The sequence below is a fragment of the Leptonotus elevatus genome, chromosome 4 (assembly GCF_054856555.1).
Source record: "Leptonotus elevatus isolate MCC_2025b chromosome 4, RoL_Lele_1.0, whole genome shotgun sequence".
In the NCBI taxonomy this organism is placed as follows: domain Eukaryota; kingdom Metazoa; phylum Chordata; class Actinopteri; order Syngnathiformes; family Syngnathidae; genus Leptonotus; species Leptonotus elevatus.
In genome coordinates, this window is record NC_141242.1 from 2990984 (window position 1) to 3011273 (window position 20290).

At 39.4% G+C, this 20290-nt stretch overlaps 2 protein-coding genes across 16 annotated transcripts in view; one reads left to right on the top strand and one right to left on the bottom strand.

Annotated features, from left to right (window-relative positions):
• map1ab (microtubule-associated protein 1Ab) overlaps nucleotides 1-3420 on the top strand; it is a 38644-nt gene extending 35224 nt beyond the window's left edge. For all 3 annotated transcript variants that reach the window (XM_086072536.1, XM_086072537.1, XM_086072538.1), the window contains one exon: nucleotides 11-3420. In XM_086072536.1, the coding sequence (XP_085928662.1) occupies nucleotides 11-166 (156 nt within the window). In that variant the 3' untranslated portion in view covers nucleotides 167-3420. The remainder of the gene's footprint in view (nucleotides 1-10) is intronic.
• Nucleotides 3421-4905: 1485 nt separating this feature from the next.
• Nucleotides 4906-20290, bottom strand: part of ppip5k1b (diphosphoinositol pentakisphosphate kinase 1b) — a 41644-nt gene continuing 26259 nt past the window's right edge. For 8 of the 13 annotated variants that reach the window (XM_086073364.1, XM_086073360.1, XM_086073363.1 and 5 more), the window contains 12 exons: nucleotides 17266-17489; nucleotides 17001-17128; nucleotides 16812-16926; nucleotides 16252-16359; nucleotides 16048-16164; nucleotides 15276-15416; nucleotides 15017-15125; nucleotides 13572-13706; nucleotides 11253-11315; nucleotides 9139-9276; nucleotides 8820-8933; nucleotides 4906-5712 (listed from right to left, as the gene is read on the bottom strand). In XM_086073364.1, coding sequence (XP_085929490.1) covers nucleotides 5627-5712; nucleotides 8820-8933; nucleotides 9139-9276; nucleotides 11253-11315; nucleotides 13572-13706; nucleotides 15017-15125; nucleotides 15276-15416; nucleotides 16048-16164; nucleotides 16252-16359; nucleotides 16812-16926; nucleotides 17001-17128; nucleotides 17266-17489 — 1478 coding nt within the window. In that variant the 3' untranslated portion in view covers nucleotides 4906-5626. Of the gene's footprint in view, nucleotides 5713-8819; nucleotides 8934-9138; nucleotides 9277-9426; nucleotides 9505-10862; nucleotides 10910-11252; nucleotides 11316-13571; nucleotides 13707-15016; nucleotides 15126-15275; nucleotides 15417-16047; nucleotides 16165-16251; nucleotides 16360-16811; nucleotides 16927-17000; nucleotides 17129-17265; nucleotides 17490-20290 lie in introns of those variants that run through there. The other 5 variants (XM_086073370.1, XM_086073366.1, XM_086073365.1 and 2 more) reach the window with 5 other exon arrangements.

Consider the following 20290-nt stretch of genomic DNA (forward strand, 5'->3'; position numbering starts at 1 on the left):
CACCCTGAAGGTGACCCTGATTCCGACCCACGACACGGAAGTGACCCGCGAGTGGTACCAGCGCACCCACGAGAGGCAGCAGGACCTCAACATCATGGTCCTGGCCTCCAGCAGCACCGTGGTCATGCAGGACGAGTCCTTCCCCGCCTGCAAGATCGAGTTCTAACTTGCCCGCCGCGTTCCTCTGCATCAATTTATATTTGCCTCGTAGCAAAACGCAACTCGGGAAAGTAATCAAGTTTGCGCACTGTGGTAAAAAAAAAGTGGTGCCAAATGGGTAAAAAAAAAGATACGATTAAAAAAAAAAAGTCTCTTTTTTTTTACCCCATTTGTTGCAAAATGTAATTAATTACCGTACTCGTCACTTTGAGGCACACGTGTCAGTTATAATATCATAACGTTATCTTTTTCTTTTTTAATTATTTGAATTTTCTCCTTTTTCACCTTCCAATTACGTTCCGGGTGAAATACACAAAGACCTAATAAGGTCACAGAGAAATGACGGCAATGAACCAAAAGCTGTCCCTAATCATTCGGCCCTTATGAAACTTCCGAACCGAGATCTCGTTTTTCTTGCGTTCGTTAAAACTGCAATAATTGTGCAGGTGTCCCTAATGAAGTGTCTTGTGAGGGGACCTTTCAGCCCTAATTGTCTCGCTGCTGCTTTATAATCATTTATTTCTTTAAATTGTATTTTTTTTTTTTTATTGTTTTTCGGTACTTGTTATCCTTAATGCTGCTTTCAAATAATTTTAAATCATTTATTTCTATTTTAATAGTGTAGTATTATTCGTTTGAGATTATTTTTAGATTTTTAAAAAATATTTTCCGTCGTAATTATCTCTCTGCTACTTTCTAAAAGTTTCCTATCAGTTTACGAGATTTTATTTCATTCCTGATCCGCGGATATTCCTAACAGTGTGTTGACGATGTTTCCGCCGACTACGAATAACATCGATGAATGTTTCTCGTTAACGACGTCAATCTAAAGATGACAACAACACTAATGTAGCAAAAAACCCAAGCTTGTTTTCGAGCAAAGCAAAAGGACGAGACCAAACACGAACTTGAAAAAGTTCCCCAAAAAAAAACCTTCAGAAGTCACGTTGGATTCAAAAGAACAGGAATGTCTTTGCGCCAAACCAGAATGCACTTTTTTTTTTTTCCTCGAAGGAAGTGGGAGGGGTTTAGTTGTTTGTATCGAAGCACAGAGTTGACCTCAACGACCGCAAACACACATTGTAATATGTAAATATTGATCCTAATAATATTTATAAATGAGCATGAATGAATGTTGGGGGCGACACATGCAGGAATGCGTTAAGGGTTTTATTTTTTTAAATACTGCACGCTTGAGACGGGGAGCTGAGAATGGCGTCCATTTTAATGACTTTTTCCGCACCAAAATTGCAAACAAAAATTCGAAACAAGAATTGCGTTCGTCGTTTTGGGCTCATTTAACGCTAACTCTTTTATTCCAGCAACACGTACGATGCATTCCAGAAAAGCGGTCATATTTCACCTCGTGTTATTTTTCAACGTTTTTAGAAGAGGAAAAAATGAATTTTTAACTAGCACATGGGAACTTTATATTGATTTGTTAACGTTACGTTGAAAATAATTTGGGCAATTATGTTAATAGGCTAACAAAATATCACACTGCGGGAAAAACAACAGCAGACATTATTTTATTTTCTCATAATTTTCATCAAATTATCATGTTGCAATTTTCTTGCCAGATTACATTGTAACTATATGGAATTATAATTATTATTATTTTTTTAAATACGTTGCATATCATTTGCACCTTATCGTCACAAGCATGCAAACTTTTCTGGTAACAATCCCAACCTTGATTGAGTAAAAATTTGACTTAATTCTCGTCACGTTATGACTTTCAATTTTATTCTTGTAACAATATGACTTCTCAAAACTACTCTTGCGACCATGCAACCTTTTTTTTTATTGGTAATATAATTATTTTGTGACTTTTTAAACTTGTCCAATTTCAACTTTTGTTTATATTGCAACATTTTCCCGCAAGTCACAATGTTGTAATATTAACATCATATTCCAGCTACCTTGTGACCCCCCCCCCCCCCCCCCTCTGGTAACATTGCGTCATGGCGCTCATTAATATTACGCATCGACAATTTTGTAGCATTATGACTTTTCTCTTAACGTTTCAATTGTAAAAACCCTGCCACAGTTTGGCTTTAGTAGCCCCTGATGCTAGCTAGCTAGCTCCCTAAAAGGTAAACAAGCACCATGGGAGCTAGCTAGCGAGCTAGCTAGCTAGCATCAGGGGCTAAAGCCAAACTGTGGCGGGGTTTTTTACTTTCTGGACCTGGATTTGCCAACTCAGTAAATAACTCAAGTCAATGTATGAAGACATCAATTTAGCAATGTTTGAAATGTTGATATGAAGTATAACAAAATGGCTTTTAAAAGGCTTTGAATGAATGCAATAAGCATAACATTTTATACAAATGTATTATTATTGTTATTTATTTTATTTTTTTGCGACTTCAACTGTTCCACACAAATTTGTGTTTGTCATCGGCAAGAAATGTCCAATTTCCCGCTTTTCTGGAATGCAGCATCAGCATCCTGCGCTCTCGCGGCACGTTCGAGCGAGCTTGGGAAATTCGGTTTTTATAAATATACACTACACAAAAGATGAAAACGACTTTCTTGACAAGTGGTCGAAGTTGCGAACGACGCGTTCCGGATCTGATTTTCTCGGCAACGGTAGAACGCTGCGAGATGTCAAAAGTATTTTTGTGAATGTAAACGACAAACTCAAAAGTGGATTTCACGGGAACTCCGACTCAGAAACTCCGACTCAGAAACTCCTCCAATAAACGCCAGAACCGAACCAGTGGCGGCCGGCCTCGGCTGCCACCTTCTCCTGAATACGACTTGAAAAAAAAAGTCCAAACGGTCAAACACAACACGAATGTACCGCACGCACGCACTCACACACACACACACACAAACACACACAGACACGCTTTGTACATAAAGGTAACATTTGGCTGATTCCAACCCACCAAGAGAAGATCATCTAATCCTCTTGCATGTGACTTGTTTGGTTCTAATCCTGAATGTAATCGTTTAACCGGAAGTACCGCTAACGCTAAAAGTCTGAACGCCGATTTCAGCTGTGCTTCTGTTTGTTTCTGTCGTTATCAAGATGCTGTACAGCGCTAACTTACGTTTGACGCTCCTCCTCTCTGGAAACGTAGAGCAACTTTCTTCTTCTTCTTCTGCTTCTGCTTCTTCTTCTTCTCTGGCGCAAATGCGTCAACTCTTTCAACTATCGCTGTCTCTCTCTGGTCAAGTAGAAGTGCTGCACACACATTCATCGTAAAAGGGAAACAGCCCGGTCATCATCAATTAAAGTACGCTCAACTCCAATATGTGCGTGTCTGTGTGGTTTTTGTTTACTAAGTCAATTGATTTCATTTTTTTAGTTCAATCGCTAAGATTTGAGTGATTCCGATTCCATTGTCAAAACTGCCTATTGGTTGTCAACTTTCAACAGAATATGCGGCATATTAGCCACTCATAACCTGTAATGCTACAATTAAAATATATTTGACCTAAATGTTAAATCCCGACTTTAATTGTACGGGGACTGTACCACACTTTGAGAAAAGGCAAAATTTGGTCAAATTTTGTTTTTCTTTTGCATTTTAAAGAATTTAAGCTTGATCTTCACATGAGATATTAGGATGTTACTTTTGGAAAATTAAATTTTGCTTGAAATATATATTTTTTAATTTAATTTTGTTTTTAATAAATAAATAAAAATCTAGCATGTGTATGAATGAAGAGAATTTTATTTCAAGTGATTAAAAAAATTCAAATGATTAAAAAAAATTAAATACAGTATAGCAAGAAAATATTAAATCAATATAATTTATTACATTTATTATTTAAAAAAAAATAATAATAATTTTTTTTTATTAATTCATTAAAAAATTGAATAAATGTTTTGTAGTAGGTGTATGAGAATGGAACATTTTATTTCAAATGTATATATATATATATATATTAATGATAATACAGTATAGCACAGACAGAAACAAGAAAATATTAAATCAATATAATTTATTACATTTATTATTATTTTTATTTTTTATTAATTCATTAAAAAAATTAAATAATATATATATATATATATATCATTTGAAATAAAATGTTCCATTTTCATACACCTACTACAAAACATTTATTTAATTTTATATATATATATATATATTAATGATAATACAGTATAGCACAGACAGAAACAAGAAAATATTAAATAAATATAATTTCCCAAAACTATTTGTAAAAGAACCATTTTTGAGGGTGCATTGAAATATTGCATTCAAACATCTCAAAGGACATCAAAGTCGGTTGACTGTGTTTGCGTATGAGTATGACGTAAATAAAATAGAGATCAACACGGTACGGAGAACTTTTTTTTTCTCTCCTTTTTTTGGGCTTCCGGTGAGTCGGCGGTCTGGGAGCTCGCACTCTCCCAGAGTCAATTACATCTGAGGGTGTCACCATGGCAACGTACAGCAGCAATAAGATCGGGCATGACTCATCACTTTTCTACAAAGGAAGGCAGCGAGGTGGAGGAGAACAGGAGGGGAACAAGGTGAAAAGACGAAAAGGATTTTTTTTTTTAAAGGCAGAAGACGAGGAAGTGAGGAGAGCAAAGAAGATGAGAACATGAGGACTTGATAAAAAGGGGACGGAGCGAGTCGAGGAAATGAGGACGTGAGAGGACGAGGAAGCGTTGATCTACATCACGAGTTTGGCTTGTCATCTGTTGCTAGGCAGAACTCATCACGATCGGATCAAGTCCGATATTTGGGTTTCGAAACAAAAAAACACAAACGACGGAACTTGAAGTACATTTTTTATTTCCTGGTTTTGGTTCGAATAACACTTTGGCTGATTTTTCATTGAATGCAATTAAATAAAAACGATGAAACGATGACAAAACGAGTTACAGTGATGCGCCGGCAGACAAATCAATCCGACCCGGTAAAGATGTCGCAACTTTTTGTTCTGGCAGAGTTCTGAACGTCAGCGTCGTGTGAAAAGCATTTCAGTCAAAGTTTGCTCTCATTTGATGCAAAGTTTTTGGAAAATGTGATATTTTGCTCATCAGTGCATACAAACTATTAATCGAGTGCTGATCAAAGGACTTACCACAAGATTGCTAAAAAAATAAAATCTAATCACATTTAATTTAAGGAAAACTAAACATTGATCTCAACTAGGCAGTCTTCAGCAAACTATTCCCTGTAGCGATAGCGATATTTCAAATAAACATGTTTGACATCAATCAAAAATGAACAGCTAACACACAATTTGACCCTGCTTCTCCAATATGGACATTTGTGAGGTTATTAACATTTTAAATGTTGCCACTAATTCATAAAATATGAAACAGTGGGGTAGATGCTAAAGGCACACCTGGTGTTCAAATACGACAGCTTTGTTCTCAGTCAAAAGTGTTTCGTCCAGGCCTGGCTGCAGTCAACACAAACAAGTAGGGAGTGACCATAAAGTGCGTCAAACAAGAAGGTGTGTGTGTGTGTTTGCGTGTGTGTGTGTGTGTCTACTCGCTGAAGTTGAGGGCAGAGTTCTCCGTGATGGGGGACGAGGGGCCAGCGCTGGACACAGCACTGGAGGGGACGCTACCATCTTTTTGATCAGAAACACAAAAGAGTGAAAGTGTTATTACCATATTATGACCAATGTATTATTACCATGTTACTACATTGTTATTAACATGTTACAGCATTACCATAATACTCACTATTGCTACTCTGTTGTTATCACAATTATTAGTACATGCGATTGTACACGGTAATGTGTGCTAGCCCACGATGACTACACTAATGCATAACATCTGTTATTACAACATTATTACCGCAATATTAAAATACTTTAAATACATTACCCTATTACTATTAACATGTTAATACGTGTTAATACCACGTTAGTAGGTACCACCTGTTATTACCATGTTATTAACATGTTACCATATGTATCGCTATTACAAAGTTATTACATGTTACAGCATGTTTCTATATGTAAATATTACATATTACCTGTTCTATGGTATTACCGCATGCTGCCTTATTAGCATATCGGCTGTTATCACGTTATATGATCATTTATTTATCCACAAGGAAAAATTGCTGTTTCAAGTAGCCTCTATTATGAAAACTGGCCAATGACCATGTAGTACCTCTATTACCATGTTAATACTGTGTTATTACCATGCTACTACTATAGTACTCAATTAAAGGCTAAATATGACTTTTGACAACAAAAAAACAATTGTATTGCTTCCTGAAATAAGGGTCCCTGAATTAACTGAGTTAATACATGTCATTACGTGTTAATACCGCGTTAGTAGTTACCACCTGTTATTACAATGTTATTAACATGTTACCATATGTATTGCTATTACAATGTTATTACACAATACAGAATGTTTCTATATGTAAATAAAATTATATATTACCTGTTGTATGGTATTACCGCCTGCTGCCTTATTAGCATATTGGCTGTTATCACAATGTTATGTGATAATTTATTCATCCACAAGGAAACATTGTTGTTCCAAGTAGCCTCTACTGTGAAAACTGACCAACTACCATGTAGTACCTCTATTACCATGTTATTACTGCGTTTTTACCATGCTACTACTATATTACTTAACTTAAGGCAAACAAACAAAAAAATAACAAAAAAACAATCTAATTTGTTCCTGAATTAACTGAGGAAATGCGGTATAATATTGTGGATTATGTCATTCGTCTCATTTTGAGTACAGTAATGGGATTTGACTACATGGAGAGAATGGAAAATAAATCAGGGGTGAATCTTGTTGTCAGACAGAACAAAGGGAGTCACACATCTGCACAGCAACAAAGAACAAGTATCATGTGATGTTAAGGAGCGGCAGGAGCGACCCGTGTCCACGCCGCGGTACCAGCAGGGCCCAAAGACGAACAACCAATGAGACAAATTTAGTCAACCGGCTGATCAATAAGATGACACCGCAGAGGGCAAATGCAAAATGAGCACAGCGAGCGTGAGTGTTTCATCGGTGCAATTATTGCAGGTTTGGGGGCGAATACAAAATATTGTCTGATTAACAGACCACCTTGCAGCAGATCAGGATGTTGCAAAAAAAAGAAGAAGATAAAAGTTACATTAAGCTGAAATAATGAGGACGCTTTCAATCTCAAGAGTCAAAAGGATCCTATTAAGCATATCCGGCGTTCCGCCACAAACTATTTTTATGATTTTTTTTCTCCCTCCCAAGCAATTTCTATCAGCTAACAACATGTTTTTCACTCACACTTCACACGTTCAAACGCATGCGAGATGTTGAGGTGAAAAGGTCAAAATGCAAGTGGAGGAAAATCCAATTAAAGCGAAGGGGGGGAAAAAAAAGGAACAATAACGGAGGGAGAAAACCTTGCGAAACCTGCTGAGGACGTTCGAAGGCAGCAGTCGACCTTGGACGCGTTTCAAATGCGACCTGATAAGACTTTTTCCTCTTTTATCGTCTTGGAGAGAAAGCAGGTGACCTCTCCCGGGTGGGGAGCTAATCAATCAATCTAATAATAGACAAATATAGGTACTGTTGAGCTCAAATTTGTAACATGTTGAAAGTTTATCTTTATAGTCTTTCATTTATTTTTGTTTTAATTTCAAACAAAAACAACCAGCGCAGTGTTGGCAGCACATCATCTCTCATAAAGAGAATATTTCAATAAATACAGTTTGAAATTGATCTCTTATCTACGACGCCATATTAGGGCCACGTATAAATAATATTTTTTTAGAGGGCGGGGACAATATTCTGAGAAAAAAAACCTTTTACTTTTTAAAGTTGCAAATTTGCTAATTTTTTCTCGCGAATTTGCCACTTTAAAAAATAAACGTTTTTTTTTTTTAAATAAAGTGGCAAATTTGTGAGAACCCCCCACAAGAAATACACAAAGCCTACTCGGATGTTTGAACCAATACTTTTCGGTCGAGTTTTCAAATAAGGAGATCGTAATCGCTTTCGCAGAGATTAATCATATGATGTTAAGCATTCGCTCTTTGAAGCGTTGGATACGGCCAGCGACAAAGACGCCTCGCTTTGCGAAGCTCCACACCCTGAGGATCAAACATTTAATATCATTAAAAAATAAATAAATATTTACTTGTACATTTATGTTTCCAGAATTATTATTTTGGTATTTTTTTTGTACAAGTAGCCAAGTTGATGTGTGGAATCTGCTGCTCTCCGTCATTCACTTGCATTTACCTAAAGTGTGCTAGCTTCTGATTGGTTAGTGTTAAGTCAGCTGATAGAGGATCAGGAAGTGTATGACGAGTAAAGTTTAAATTAAGAATGAATCCGTCTTCATCCTGCCTTTTCATTTCATAAACAGTGTCCCATTAACCGCCAACGAATCCTCACAGACTATTGCTACGGCGAGTTTGTTTTCTCTAAATATTGCCCCCACCCTCTAAAAAAAATATTTATATGTGGCCCTAATACACTGTTGCACTTATCGGCTTTCAGATAATAAGAAAGAAGAGGGAAAAAAAGGTGTTGCCGATCTAAATTGGTCGTGATAACTGTGTGGCATCCCCAACAACATTTTGTTGAATACCACGAAGAGAAGCGCTCGACTAATAAATGAGCAAAATCCGGCGGCCATTTTGTGGGAAATCTAATGTTGTCGTCATACGGAGAAGTGATGTTGCGACACAAGCGCGCCGGCGGCGACACTCACGCCAAAGAGGCCGGCTCGGCGGTCGCAGCGACGCCTCGGAGTCCGACGAGGAGAGCGGCTGCTGGGGGCTGTAGAGCGACGTTTGGCTCTGAGAGTCAAACAGTCCGGACAGCGCTAAAGGCAGACAAGACGGGCTCAGCATGGAAACACCTGACGGGGGGTTACTTAAGTTCAATTTGTAACTAATAGCGGGATAGGAAGAGCAAAGATTTAAAAATCTTATGAACGATACGATTGCTTTAGAGTTTGACTGACGATAACTTAATGAAGAGCCGGCCAATCGTGATTTTCCATGCAAGGTTCTGTTGGGTGCTGTTACCCTTCATGGTTTTGGCGTGGGCCTCGCTGCTGCTCTCGCACACGGCGTTGAGGAACTCGTCCACCTGCTTCAGCGACAGCAAGTTGTGCAACGTCTCCAGCGGGTAGATAGAGGGCACCATCGAGCAGCCTTCGAAACCTGAAGGTTTTTTGAAAAACAGAAGAATAGAGTGGAGGAGGTTCGAACATGAGCAGCTCTAACTTCTGGTGTACAACTACAAGCGGACCTCTAAAGTCCAAAACGCGTTCTTTTCTCTCCCTCTCATTAGAAATACACGTTTGTTTGTACATTTGAGTTGAATTCTTCCTTTAGAGGTTCCTCTGTAGTTTGTGCACCGTGGCAAACATGAGTCAGCAAAATAAGATGAACGAGTAAGTCCACATCATGAAGGAATATTTAACATCAGCAATGTTATGGTTGATAGTTGAAATATGCTTGCGCATATTCACCATTCAAGGACGGCACAAAACTGGTGAACAGCAAACCAAAGTAAGAGCAGGAACTCATTTGGTGCTTTTTTTTTTACCCCGCAAAAATCAACTCAAACAAAATTTATTTATTGAAGTACTATTTTTGTCCTGTATGACGGCGTATTTAGGGCGTATATATATAGAGCATGTATAATTTTTTTTAGATGGTGGGGGCAATATTCCGGATTTTTTGTGTGCAAATTTGCCTGTTTATAAAGTCGCAAATTTTCAAAAAATAACTCGTAAATTTGTCACTTTATAGTCGCAAATTTGCCACTTTATTAAGTGGAAAATTGCGACAAAAAAACTCTGAAACTTTGCAACGACGTTATAAAGTGGCAGATTTGCGAGGAAAAAAACATTTAACCACCAACGAATCCTCACATTAGACTATAGCTACACCAACGTGTATTTCTTGTAAGTTTCTGAGTTTTTTGGCCGCAGATTTCCACTTTATAGTCGCAAATTTGCGACTTTATAAAGTGGCAAATGTACGAGTTTTTTTTCTTGCAAATTTGTCACCTTATAATGTCGCAAATTTGCGAGTTCATAAAGTGGTAAACTTGTGAGTTTATAAAGTGGCAAATTTGCAAGAAAAAAACTTGTAAATTTGCCACTTTATAAACTCCAAGTTTGCGAGAAAACACTCATGAATTTGCAACATTATAAAGTGGCAAATTTGCAAGAAAAAAAACTCATACATTTGCCACTTTATTAAGTCGCAAATGTATGCGTTTTTTCACGCAAATTTGCGAGTTTATAAAGTGGCAAATTCAAGAGTGTTTTCTCGCAAACTAGCGAGTTTATAAAGTGGCAAATTTGCGAGTTTTAAGTTTTACGTTTTTTTTCTCATAATATTGCCCCGCCCTATAAAAAAATATTTTTATATACGTGGCCCTAATACACCGTCGTAGTACTGCATGTCATTCCATATCCACCAAAAAATGATTAGGCCTACTCACATTAAAGTACAGGGCACTATTACTACACCCGGTGCAAGTGCAACTAAGTCGTGTCTGCTAACTAGTGGTGAACGGAGACATTACGACTTAAAACTATTAAGTTGAACCCCACTATTCGCCAGGGATAGGGACTGAAAATCCGTGTATAATTCAATATTTTGGGGGAGGACTGCAAAGATGGCTGCCATCACCGCCAGTTCCCTTACTGCAACTATTTTGGCTTACATTGACATCATGACTCAAAATTGCAAATAAAAAGAGATGATTCTTCAAGACCGACCCCCGACACTCACCTCATCATCTTCATCTTGTTCTGTTATTACCAGAAACCCCAAAAACCTAAAAGAAGCTTCCAGAAGTCGTAACTGTGGCTCATTGATGGAAAGCGGCCTGGGTTTTTTTTTTCGTGAAGGAGTTTCACAATTCTCAAGAGTGGCTCGTGTGCAGAAGAAAAGGAGAATCACCAAATAAATACGTAAAAAAAAAAAAAAAAAAGATGAATGATTTACGTGCTGACGTGATTTATTAAAATTTTTTTTTTAAGAGGTGACGTTAGCCGGGAAAAGTCTCAAACAAAAACACCACTTTGTCCCACATCTACACACACAAAAAAAACAAAAAACATGCAAGACCACCCCAAAAAAGTGTGGAAAAAGGACACAAGAAATAAAAGCAGACATACCGTTAGTCGGATGTCTGGCAAACGACACAGAAAATCTCTTTACTGGCGGCATAGACAACAGCTCTGAGGAGATAAGAGAGGCAACTTGGAGTTACTGTCGGCTCCGCCCCTTTTCGAAAAAAAGAGGAGCGAACAAGAAGACGAAAAGGAGGATGTCACCACGATGATCTGTCACACGGTTCAAACCAGGAGGACGTTGGACATATCGGAAGAAGGACGCCAGGAGCAACAAGAGGACAGTCAATCGCCACTTCATACAATGAGACAGTAGAGGGCGCTCTCACGTGCGCTAGAGGTAGCTTAGCTGAGCAAAGACCCAAACGACCCTCAAGTCATAGCGTGAAAGAGTGAGCATCAAAAGATGAATATGTCTATCTTTTTTCCTAAGAGACAGGGTAATAATAGTTGCCGATTTTTCATAAGTCTTTTTGTTTTTTCTTCTTTTTTAAGTTTTCCTTTTTAGAGCATGTTTGCTACTTTTTTTTTTAACTGATTTTTTTTATTTATGTTTTCATACGTTACGTTTTAGGATTCATTTGAGCTTTTTTCAATACATGGGAGTATTTGGCGAGTGCAAATTTTATTTTATTTTTAAAGGTCACGAAATTGTATAATAAAGTAAATTCTCAAACAACTGTTTGACATCCTTTTTTTCTGTATAAATGTACAGCAATACCAAAATAAATACATTTAAAAGGAATCCCAAAAGTCACAGTGAGAGATGGCAAATCCAGGTTCAGAAAGTAAAAACCCTGCCAGTTTGGCTTTAGCCCCTGATGCTAGCTAGCTAGCTAGCTCCCTAGCAGGTAAACAAGCACCATGGGAGCTAGCTAGCATCAGGTGCTAAAGCCAAACTGTGGCAGGGTTTTTACTTTCTGAACCTGGATTTTCCACCTCTGATCACAGTTGACAAAGAGGAAAACAAAGGATATTTTTACAATATAAGACTGGGAAACACAATTTTTGTTGAGTTAGGTCCGACAGCTGTTTTTGGACAAATTTTTGGGTGCGGAATCCAGAACTGATCTCAGTTTTTCCTCAATCACGATTTGGTGGCTGTCAGCTCTTAATGATGTTAAATAGTACTGTAATGTTTTCATACGTTTTGACAAAATTGACATTTTGCCAAGAGGAAGTGTTTATTTTCACATAATCTGTAAATTAAATTGATTTCTGTTATTTTTATATTTATTTTTAAGTTAATGTAATTTAATGCTTGGGAAGGAAACTGTCAAAGTTTATCAGGAGAGTTTCAAAAATTCCAGAATGGAAAAAATTGACAGAAAATGCGTCTTAAATAATGTCATTTATGTTTTCAAAAAAAGCAAAAAAAAAAATGGAAATCACATTTTTGTATATATATATATATATATAATTTTATTTTAAATCAGTGATTTCATTTTAAGGCCTTGAGGACGAATCCTTAAGTTTCATGATGCCGCCATGAGACAGCGTATTTCCATTTATGTGCACATACACATTTTCATATTATGTTAAGTTTTCGTCATTATACACTTGGTGATTTTACCCAAAATAAGACATGCTTGTTACCTCACAACATGCAAACAAGACTGAGTGATGCTAGGAAAGGTAGAAATCATTTGAAATGGGCTCTCTGCAGCTTATCATTTTTTTCTCTCTCCACAGATTAGACACTCAAACTGATGCAGGCCTTTCCCTCCTGGTACAAAAAAAGTGACGTCATCCCAACGCTCACCTGCCAGTGGAGCTGGCCAGTGTCAAGATGCGACAGAGGTGTAGCAAGAGTGTCCCCTAGTGGACAGAGTGAAAAGTACACCTTTTGGGAAATGCAGCACATGCATTTGCTGCAGAAACAAAGAAATAAAGCTGCCAACACCAGGGAGGAAGTTGAGAAATGACGAAATCTGACCATGACTGGCCAGCCAAAGACAACCGGCAGTGAGATATGGAAATTAGAAGAGAAGAATGTGATTTAAAAGGCCCATTGTCCTGAAGTAACAATTACCCCCAGAATGAAAAAAAACAAGAAAAACCCCCGCATCAAAACCGCCTTGGTGGGGATTATTTTGCATTCGTCACACAACAAAAGTAGAGAACCCAAAAAGGCTCATGCAAATCGCATCTGCCGTCGGGTCAGCACCATCATCACCATGACGACCGTCAAACAAATTCCTCAACAGATTGCAATGGTCAGCTTTGCATTTTGGGAAAAGGACTTGGATTGGAGGACTGTGTAAATAAAATGGAAACTGTTTTGTGGAGAGGAATAAATAAAGAAAAAATTGCGGACTTTTGGAGTGTGGGGGGGGGGGGGGGGTGTCAGCGGCGCCAACGTACCGAACATGCCAATCTGGCAGGGCAGGCTGCCGGGGGACAGGGGGGGTTTTCGGTGGTGATGGTGGTGCGTGCGTACGTAGTCCCGCAGGTTGGGGGCGCTACACGACACCCCCAGCATGGAGGCGCTGAAGAGGCCTGTGTGACATAAGCCAGGTGGGAGGGGGGTAGTGTTAGATGGGAGGGGGGGGAGTGAAGGGTGAGCATTAGTTCATCACACACACACAAGTGCTGCTGTTATTCATAACAAACTGCTGCTATGAATAACTGCATTAAGAAAAACCTGCAAGTGTGTCAACAAACTGCAGTTTGTTCCTGGAAACCACGACATGCAAACTGTAGGCAGGCGTGTACGTGCTCACGTGCACGTACATGTGAGCCGAAGGAGAAGAAAAAGGAGGTGAAAGAGGAAGAGACGAGCGAGAAGGAGGAAGAGGAGTGTGCAAAGTGTGTACGTGAACCCGGCCTGACTCTCGTTTGCTCATCCAAGGTTTGAATCGCACGCCGTGGAAAAGTTGATTTGTCATTGGAAGGGACGCGAGAGGGTGACCTCAAAATGGAGACTGCACCTCACGCGTGACCTCAAAATGGAGACTGCTCCTCACGCGTGACCTCAAAATGGAGACTGCACCTCACTCGTCGCTATAAAAAGTGCGGCTGGGGGGGGGGGTGTTCATCCCTCGCTGCACCTGCTGCTCGTTTGACCTCCACAAACAAGGTGAACTCGAGACAAAATGTGCAGACACAACTTATGATCAACTTGACCTCTAATTCAGAGGTCACCAACCTTTTTCAAGCTAAGAGCTACCACTTGGCTACGGATTAGTGCGACTTTGATACACACGTCTGAAATGACAAATTTGATTCAATTTGATTTTATCGTGTCATTATTATTATTATGTTCTTTTTAGGGCTGAGTTGGGCAAAAAAAAATAAGTCTACTAACTTGGTTATTCCGACTACAAAAGCACAAATACAAAGTACGAAATAAACACCAATCACTGGTAAACTGTAATCTGGGAGGAAAATGCTTTTGTAATACACTTGAATGCAAAGCCAATAAATAAATAAATACAATAAAATAAGTGAGAGAAACGAGGAGCCAGCTTGGGATGGAAGATGCTTGTTGATATCTGAAACCTGAAACCGTGAGTCGAGAAACAACATGTCGGCAGCTGGCTATCTCGGCACCCCGTGGGGGGAATGTGAAGGTGGTTGTGAACGTCCCCCCCCCCCCCCCCACTGACATGCGACCTACATACTTTGGAAATGTTACCACGACATCAAACTGGGATGTACACGAGAGTGGCGAGAAAGAGAAAAGGTGTAAAGAGGGGACAGGTCACAGCTGAAGAGAAAGTTGTTAAATTATGTTTTTTGCGCCCGGTTAAAGCACACACACACATGCAAAGGCAACACACACACACACACGACAAGGAGGCGCCCACCTAGGCCGCTGGCTGGTTTGATCTCAGGCGACTGGCGCGAGCCGGAAGGGAAGAGACGGTGCGACGTGCCGCTTTTGGACGACTGGGAGGGCGAGGTCTCAGAGAGGACCTGAGCGGCGTTAATACCCACACATGACTCGAGGGACCCACTTGACAGAAACGTACTAGAAGTGCCATGCAGATAACAGGGCCTCCTGGCTCTGGAAGGCGAGGTGGATGGGCGAGGGGGGAGGGGGGGTGATGTTAAAAATGACATTACCTCCATGGAGCCAGTCTTGCGGTTGCGAATCATGGGGGATCGCCTCAGGATGTTGATGGGCTCGGAAACAGGAAGTGCCTCGTCGGTTTGGTCCTGAGAGAGATCCTCCAGGCTGCCCTGGTTGGGCTTTTTGTCCTGATTCTGTTTCGTCAGAAAACAACTATGGAGGACCAAAACTGCCAAAATTTAAAATAAATAAATGACTAAATAGAGACACGTTTAGGACCGTTCCTCATTTGAATAACATTTTGACCTGACAGAGCGTCTGTAGCATGAAATAAATAAATGTGAGAGCAGAGCGTTTTTATTTATTGATTGATATTTAATTCTATTATATATTTATTTTTGTATTCATTTTGACATTTTATTTTTTTTTATTTTTTTTATCTCATTTTTTATTTCTGTATTTATTTTTTTACTTGTATTTATTTATTTAGGGAGATATATATTTTGTTGTTTTTATCTCCATTTATATTTATTTTTGTATTTAATTTTTGAATTATATTTTGTATATATTTTTTTAGTTTAACTTTTATTCATTTATTTTGTCATTTATTTATTTTAAATTTTGGCAGTTTTGGTCCTCCATAAACAACAAGGGTCAAGGCAATAATTTTTTTGTGAATCTTTCCCCCATCTAAAAAAAAAAAATGGCCGTAACTAGAGCTGCAGCTATGGAATAATTGTAGAATTCAGTATTCAACGTATTATCCCATTGGTAAAAATGGATTTAGTGTTATTAAACAACAAAATAATTGTGAGATGAACGCACCTCTGAAGAGGCCGGCCGGAAGCCAAAGCCTAGTGGAACGTTTTCCTCGTCCTCGCAGCCTTTGACCCCCGGGCTGAAGTGCAGCTCCACGTGGAAACGCTCCTCTGAAGAAGGGTCCTGCCAGACATACAATCAGAGAGTAACCAGACGCCGTTCGCATTTTAGCATGTAGCATGTGGTAAGAACGAAAATATTGGCATTCACCTTGTTGTTGTCTTCATACAGCATGATGACGATCTGGGTCATGTAGTTGAGCTCAGTCACAGCACTCAGGTAGTCCATGGCCTGCTTCCATTGCTGGTCTTTTTCATCCTTGAAAGAAGCCCATTCGGGCCAGCCCAAAAAAAAAAAAAGAAGGAAAAATACGTTTTTTTATTTCCCCCACTGTCAGAGGCTTGTTTCCGCTAGTGGGATTTGGAAACGTTTTTTTATTTATTTTTGTCACATTGATACAAAAAAATAAACATTTAAAATAAAACGTATTTATATGTTTTTGGGAGCAAATGAGTTAATAGTTAATATTGCATGGATCATAACGACCAAATTCATTTTCCAGAAGATGGCGATATCTGGTGATCAAAATGATCATTATTTGACCTTGGTAGATACAGTATTATATAAACAAAGCATACAATATAAATATAAATTAAGAATGAAAATAGAGGCAAATTCCACCAGTCGCACACCTTTAAAATGCTTCTGCATTGTCGCATTTAAAATTTCAACTACATTGCATTCAAAAGAGCATTGTAAAGAGTGCATACATCCAAGAGTCTTCCATAGCGGAAGACGCTGAGCAGGGAGTGGACGTGGCTCTCGCTGGTGAAGTAGAGGCGCGTGCGGACGTGGCGACCGGGTGACATCACCCCCCGCGAGTACCTGACCAACATCAAAATTATGTGACGCTTTTCTTCCTCAATTACGATTGAGCGCATCTACAGTGCAATTCTCACAGAGGGTGCAGCTTGTTGACGGCCTCGTCCTCGTGCGTCCTCTGCAGGTCCAGCTGGATCTTTTTCATCAGGGGGACGCAGTACGCCTGAGCGATGTCCAGCTTCTCTGCTTTGCTGATGCCGTATTCCTACAGGAGGGAAAATTCATTCAGTGCTGTCATACCCTCATCAAGAAGGGTAGAAATAATACAATGGAACATTGAATTCCATTTAAATGTGTTTTCAATTGAATGTTAAGACGGAGATTGAATGAGACGCTTTTGACCTGCGGTATGACAATGTCGGCCAGCGCTCGGGAGAGCCGGAAGAGCTCCAGGGTGTCGTCCAGGTCCAGCGAGGAGTTGTGCTGCGTGTCGTACTTGATGCAGTCGTAGATGTCCGGGATCTTACTGATGTCGTAGCGTCCGCTCTTCATGCGGAAATCTCGCTCCAGTTTGGACCAGCGCTGCAGCATCAGCTCCAACGTCTCGCTGTGGTACAGTTGCAGATCTTGGGATGAGGGGGGGAAAAAAATGTAGTCACATGATTAAGTAACTTGATTATTTTGAGGATTTTTATACCATCTTCTATTTGTGGTATAGCTGTCAAACGATAATTTTTTTTTAAATTAGACTAATCACATTTTAGAATTTTGATTAAGCACTTCATTAAAAAGGCTTCTTAAAGATTTTTAACAATTACACCTTTTTATTAAATTAATAACATGTTAGAATTTTGATTTTTTTTTTTTATCAGACTCATCACATTTTAAAAATGTGATTAATCACTTAATTAAAAAGACTTCTTAAAGATTTTTAACAATTAATTTTTTTATTAAATTAATAACATGTTAGAATTTTGATTTTTTTTAATCAGACTCATCACATGTTAGAATTTTGATTAATCACGATTAATCACTTAATTAAAACAGGCTTTTTATCAACAATTTTTGCCCGGCAAATTTGAAGAGCACCTGTTATGTGTTAATTCTTATGACATTTAATGTTTTGAGGACGTCTTCAACATTTTTTGATCCATTGCACACTCATCCTCCTCTTTTTCTAATCAGTTAATTAATTGCATAATTTAAAATGGGGAAAAAATGACTCCAGTAGTTTTACATGAACAAATCTTCTGAATGTCATACATTAATTAAATGTTTTACTTTAATGCATGTTTATTGCTCAAACATAACCTGTGCTACCTTTAACGTAACCATCCGCTATCAAGATAAAGGATAATCTGCGGTCAAAATTAACTCTTTGACTGCCATAAACGTTATAAAACGTTTAGCATAAACCTAGGGAAGGGCGCCGAGGACGTTAAAAGACGTCCCCTATGTTTTTTTTTTTTTTTTTCAAAAACGGGTGCAGGAAAGCCTTGGGCAGCTGTGCTGAAAGAATCAGGCTGATCTGATTAGTCAAAGACTCGTTTTGGCCCCTAGAGGGCAGCGATGACTCTCTTTGCACAAGGTTGGATGGGCCGCCCACCGTGGGCGTCAGTAGAAGACGTGAGGCGGAGCTAGAGTGTTGAGGAGACAATGGCTGATCCAAGCCACAATGGCTAGACCAAGCAACCGGTTACAAGCAGCTCACGCTTGAGCATTTTTTTCAAAGACGGAAAGCATCAATCAATACTAAAAAGCGCATTGATGTCAACGATGATGATGACAACGAGCTCTACGCCAAAGTTGGAAGCTTTGGCCTGTTACTATCACGTAGTAAGCCTCACCGGCTACGCGCGGCTAGCGCGGCTAGCGCTGCTAAGGCCGGAAAACGCGCACAATAGCCGGCCGGGTACTTCTGCACAAGCGGACATTCGATCGGGCGATGGAGAGTTGGCATCGACCAATGCAGATTGATGATGATGATGATGATGACTGCGAGTTTGACGCCAAAGTTGGAAGCCTGGACGTGTTTACGATCACGTTGTAAGCCTCACCGGCTACGCGCGGCTAGCGCGGCTAGCGCTGCTAAGGCCGGAAAACGCGCACAATAGCCGGCCGGGTACTTCTGCACAAGCGGACATTCGATCGGGCGATGGAGAGTTGGCATCGACCAATGCAGATTGATGATGATGATGATGATGACTGCGAGTTTGACGCCAAAGTTGGAAGCCTGGACGTGTTTACGATCACGTTGTAAGCCTCACCGGCTACGCGCGGCTAGCGCGGCTAGCGCTGCTAAGGCCGGAAAACGCGGAGCTGCACAAGCGGACATTCGATCGGACAATGAAGAGTACCCCGAGTCCAATGCATATTCATCGGAGGAGCGGGTACAGTCTGATCACGGAGAAGACACTGTTTCTGGACTACGATGCCACCATGAATGGAGTGGATAAAATGGATCATGCAAATGCTGTTGCGTCTTCTTGCACGCAGGAGAGTGTTACACAAAGAAAAACTGTCGTTGAAACATCCACATATTTGTAAATAGCACCACAGTTGCACACATTTGTAAATAGTTTGCCAAATTGTTGTCAAATTGTTACACTGTTGAATGTAAATAAACGTATTTTGCTATCAAAAAACACTTTTTCATTCTTGGTGGTAGTGTTTTATAGAAGTAAAGCACTATTTAGGTGTTTGTGGCATCATTCATGGACAAAAAGAAGTGTCAAATTCACTAGAATGCATGAAATAATATCGTTTCACTAAAAGCTTGATTTCTCCGTATTTTGGTCCAACACAGGCGAAATTGGGTCAAACTAACCATTTTCTATTGTTGATTACTAAAGAACGGAATAAGGTAGAAACAAACTCTTTTTTTCTGATGAAAGATGAAAGTCCAATCTTTCATTTGGTAGTACGTGTGTTTCCATAGTCCAAACAGAACATTTTCTGTGGACCTTGAAAATCAGTCAAAATGCTTAAATCGGCTGGCACTGGCGGCATCCCTTTTCTGAAAACGTCTGGCAGTCAAAGAGTTAATAGTGCGATCAATCTGCGTCAATACATGATTAACTCATTGACTTGCAGCCATTTTCACCGAAGCAACCAACTTCACTCCCGGCTGTTTTACTAGATTTTGACAGATTTTGCAAGGCCCACAGAAATATTGTGTTATATTGCTATCAAAACATGGATCCTACCAAAAGAAAGATTAGAGTCTCTTCTTTCCTCAGGAAAAAAAAGATTGCTATCTGTTTCCATTATGCAGAAATTAGCATTAGAATTTAACTAAGTTTCATCATTATTCACAAACCTGTTGAAAACAGTGGGGAAAAGAGCTTTTTGCAACATGGCCCTGGTTGATCTCTTATACTCTGTTGTAGCCGTTTTTGTAATAACTACCATTGCTTCAAGCGTTCTC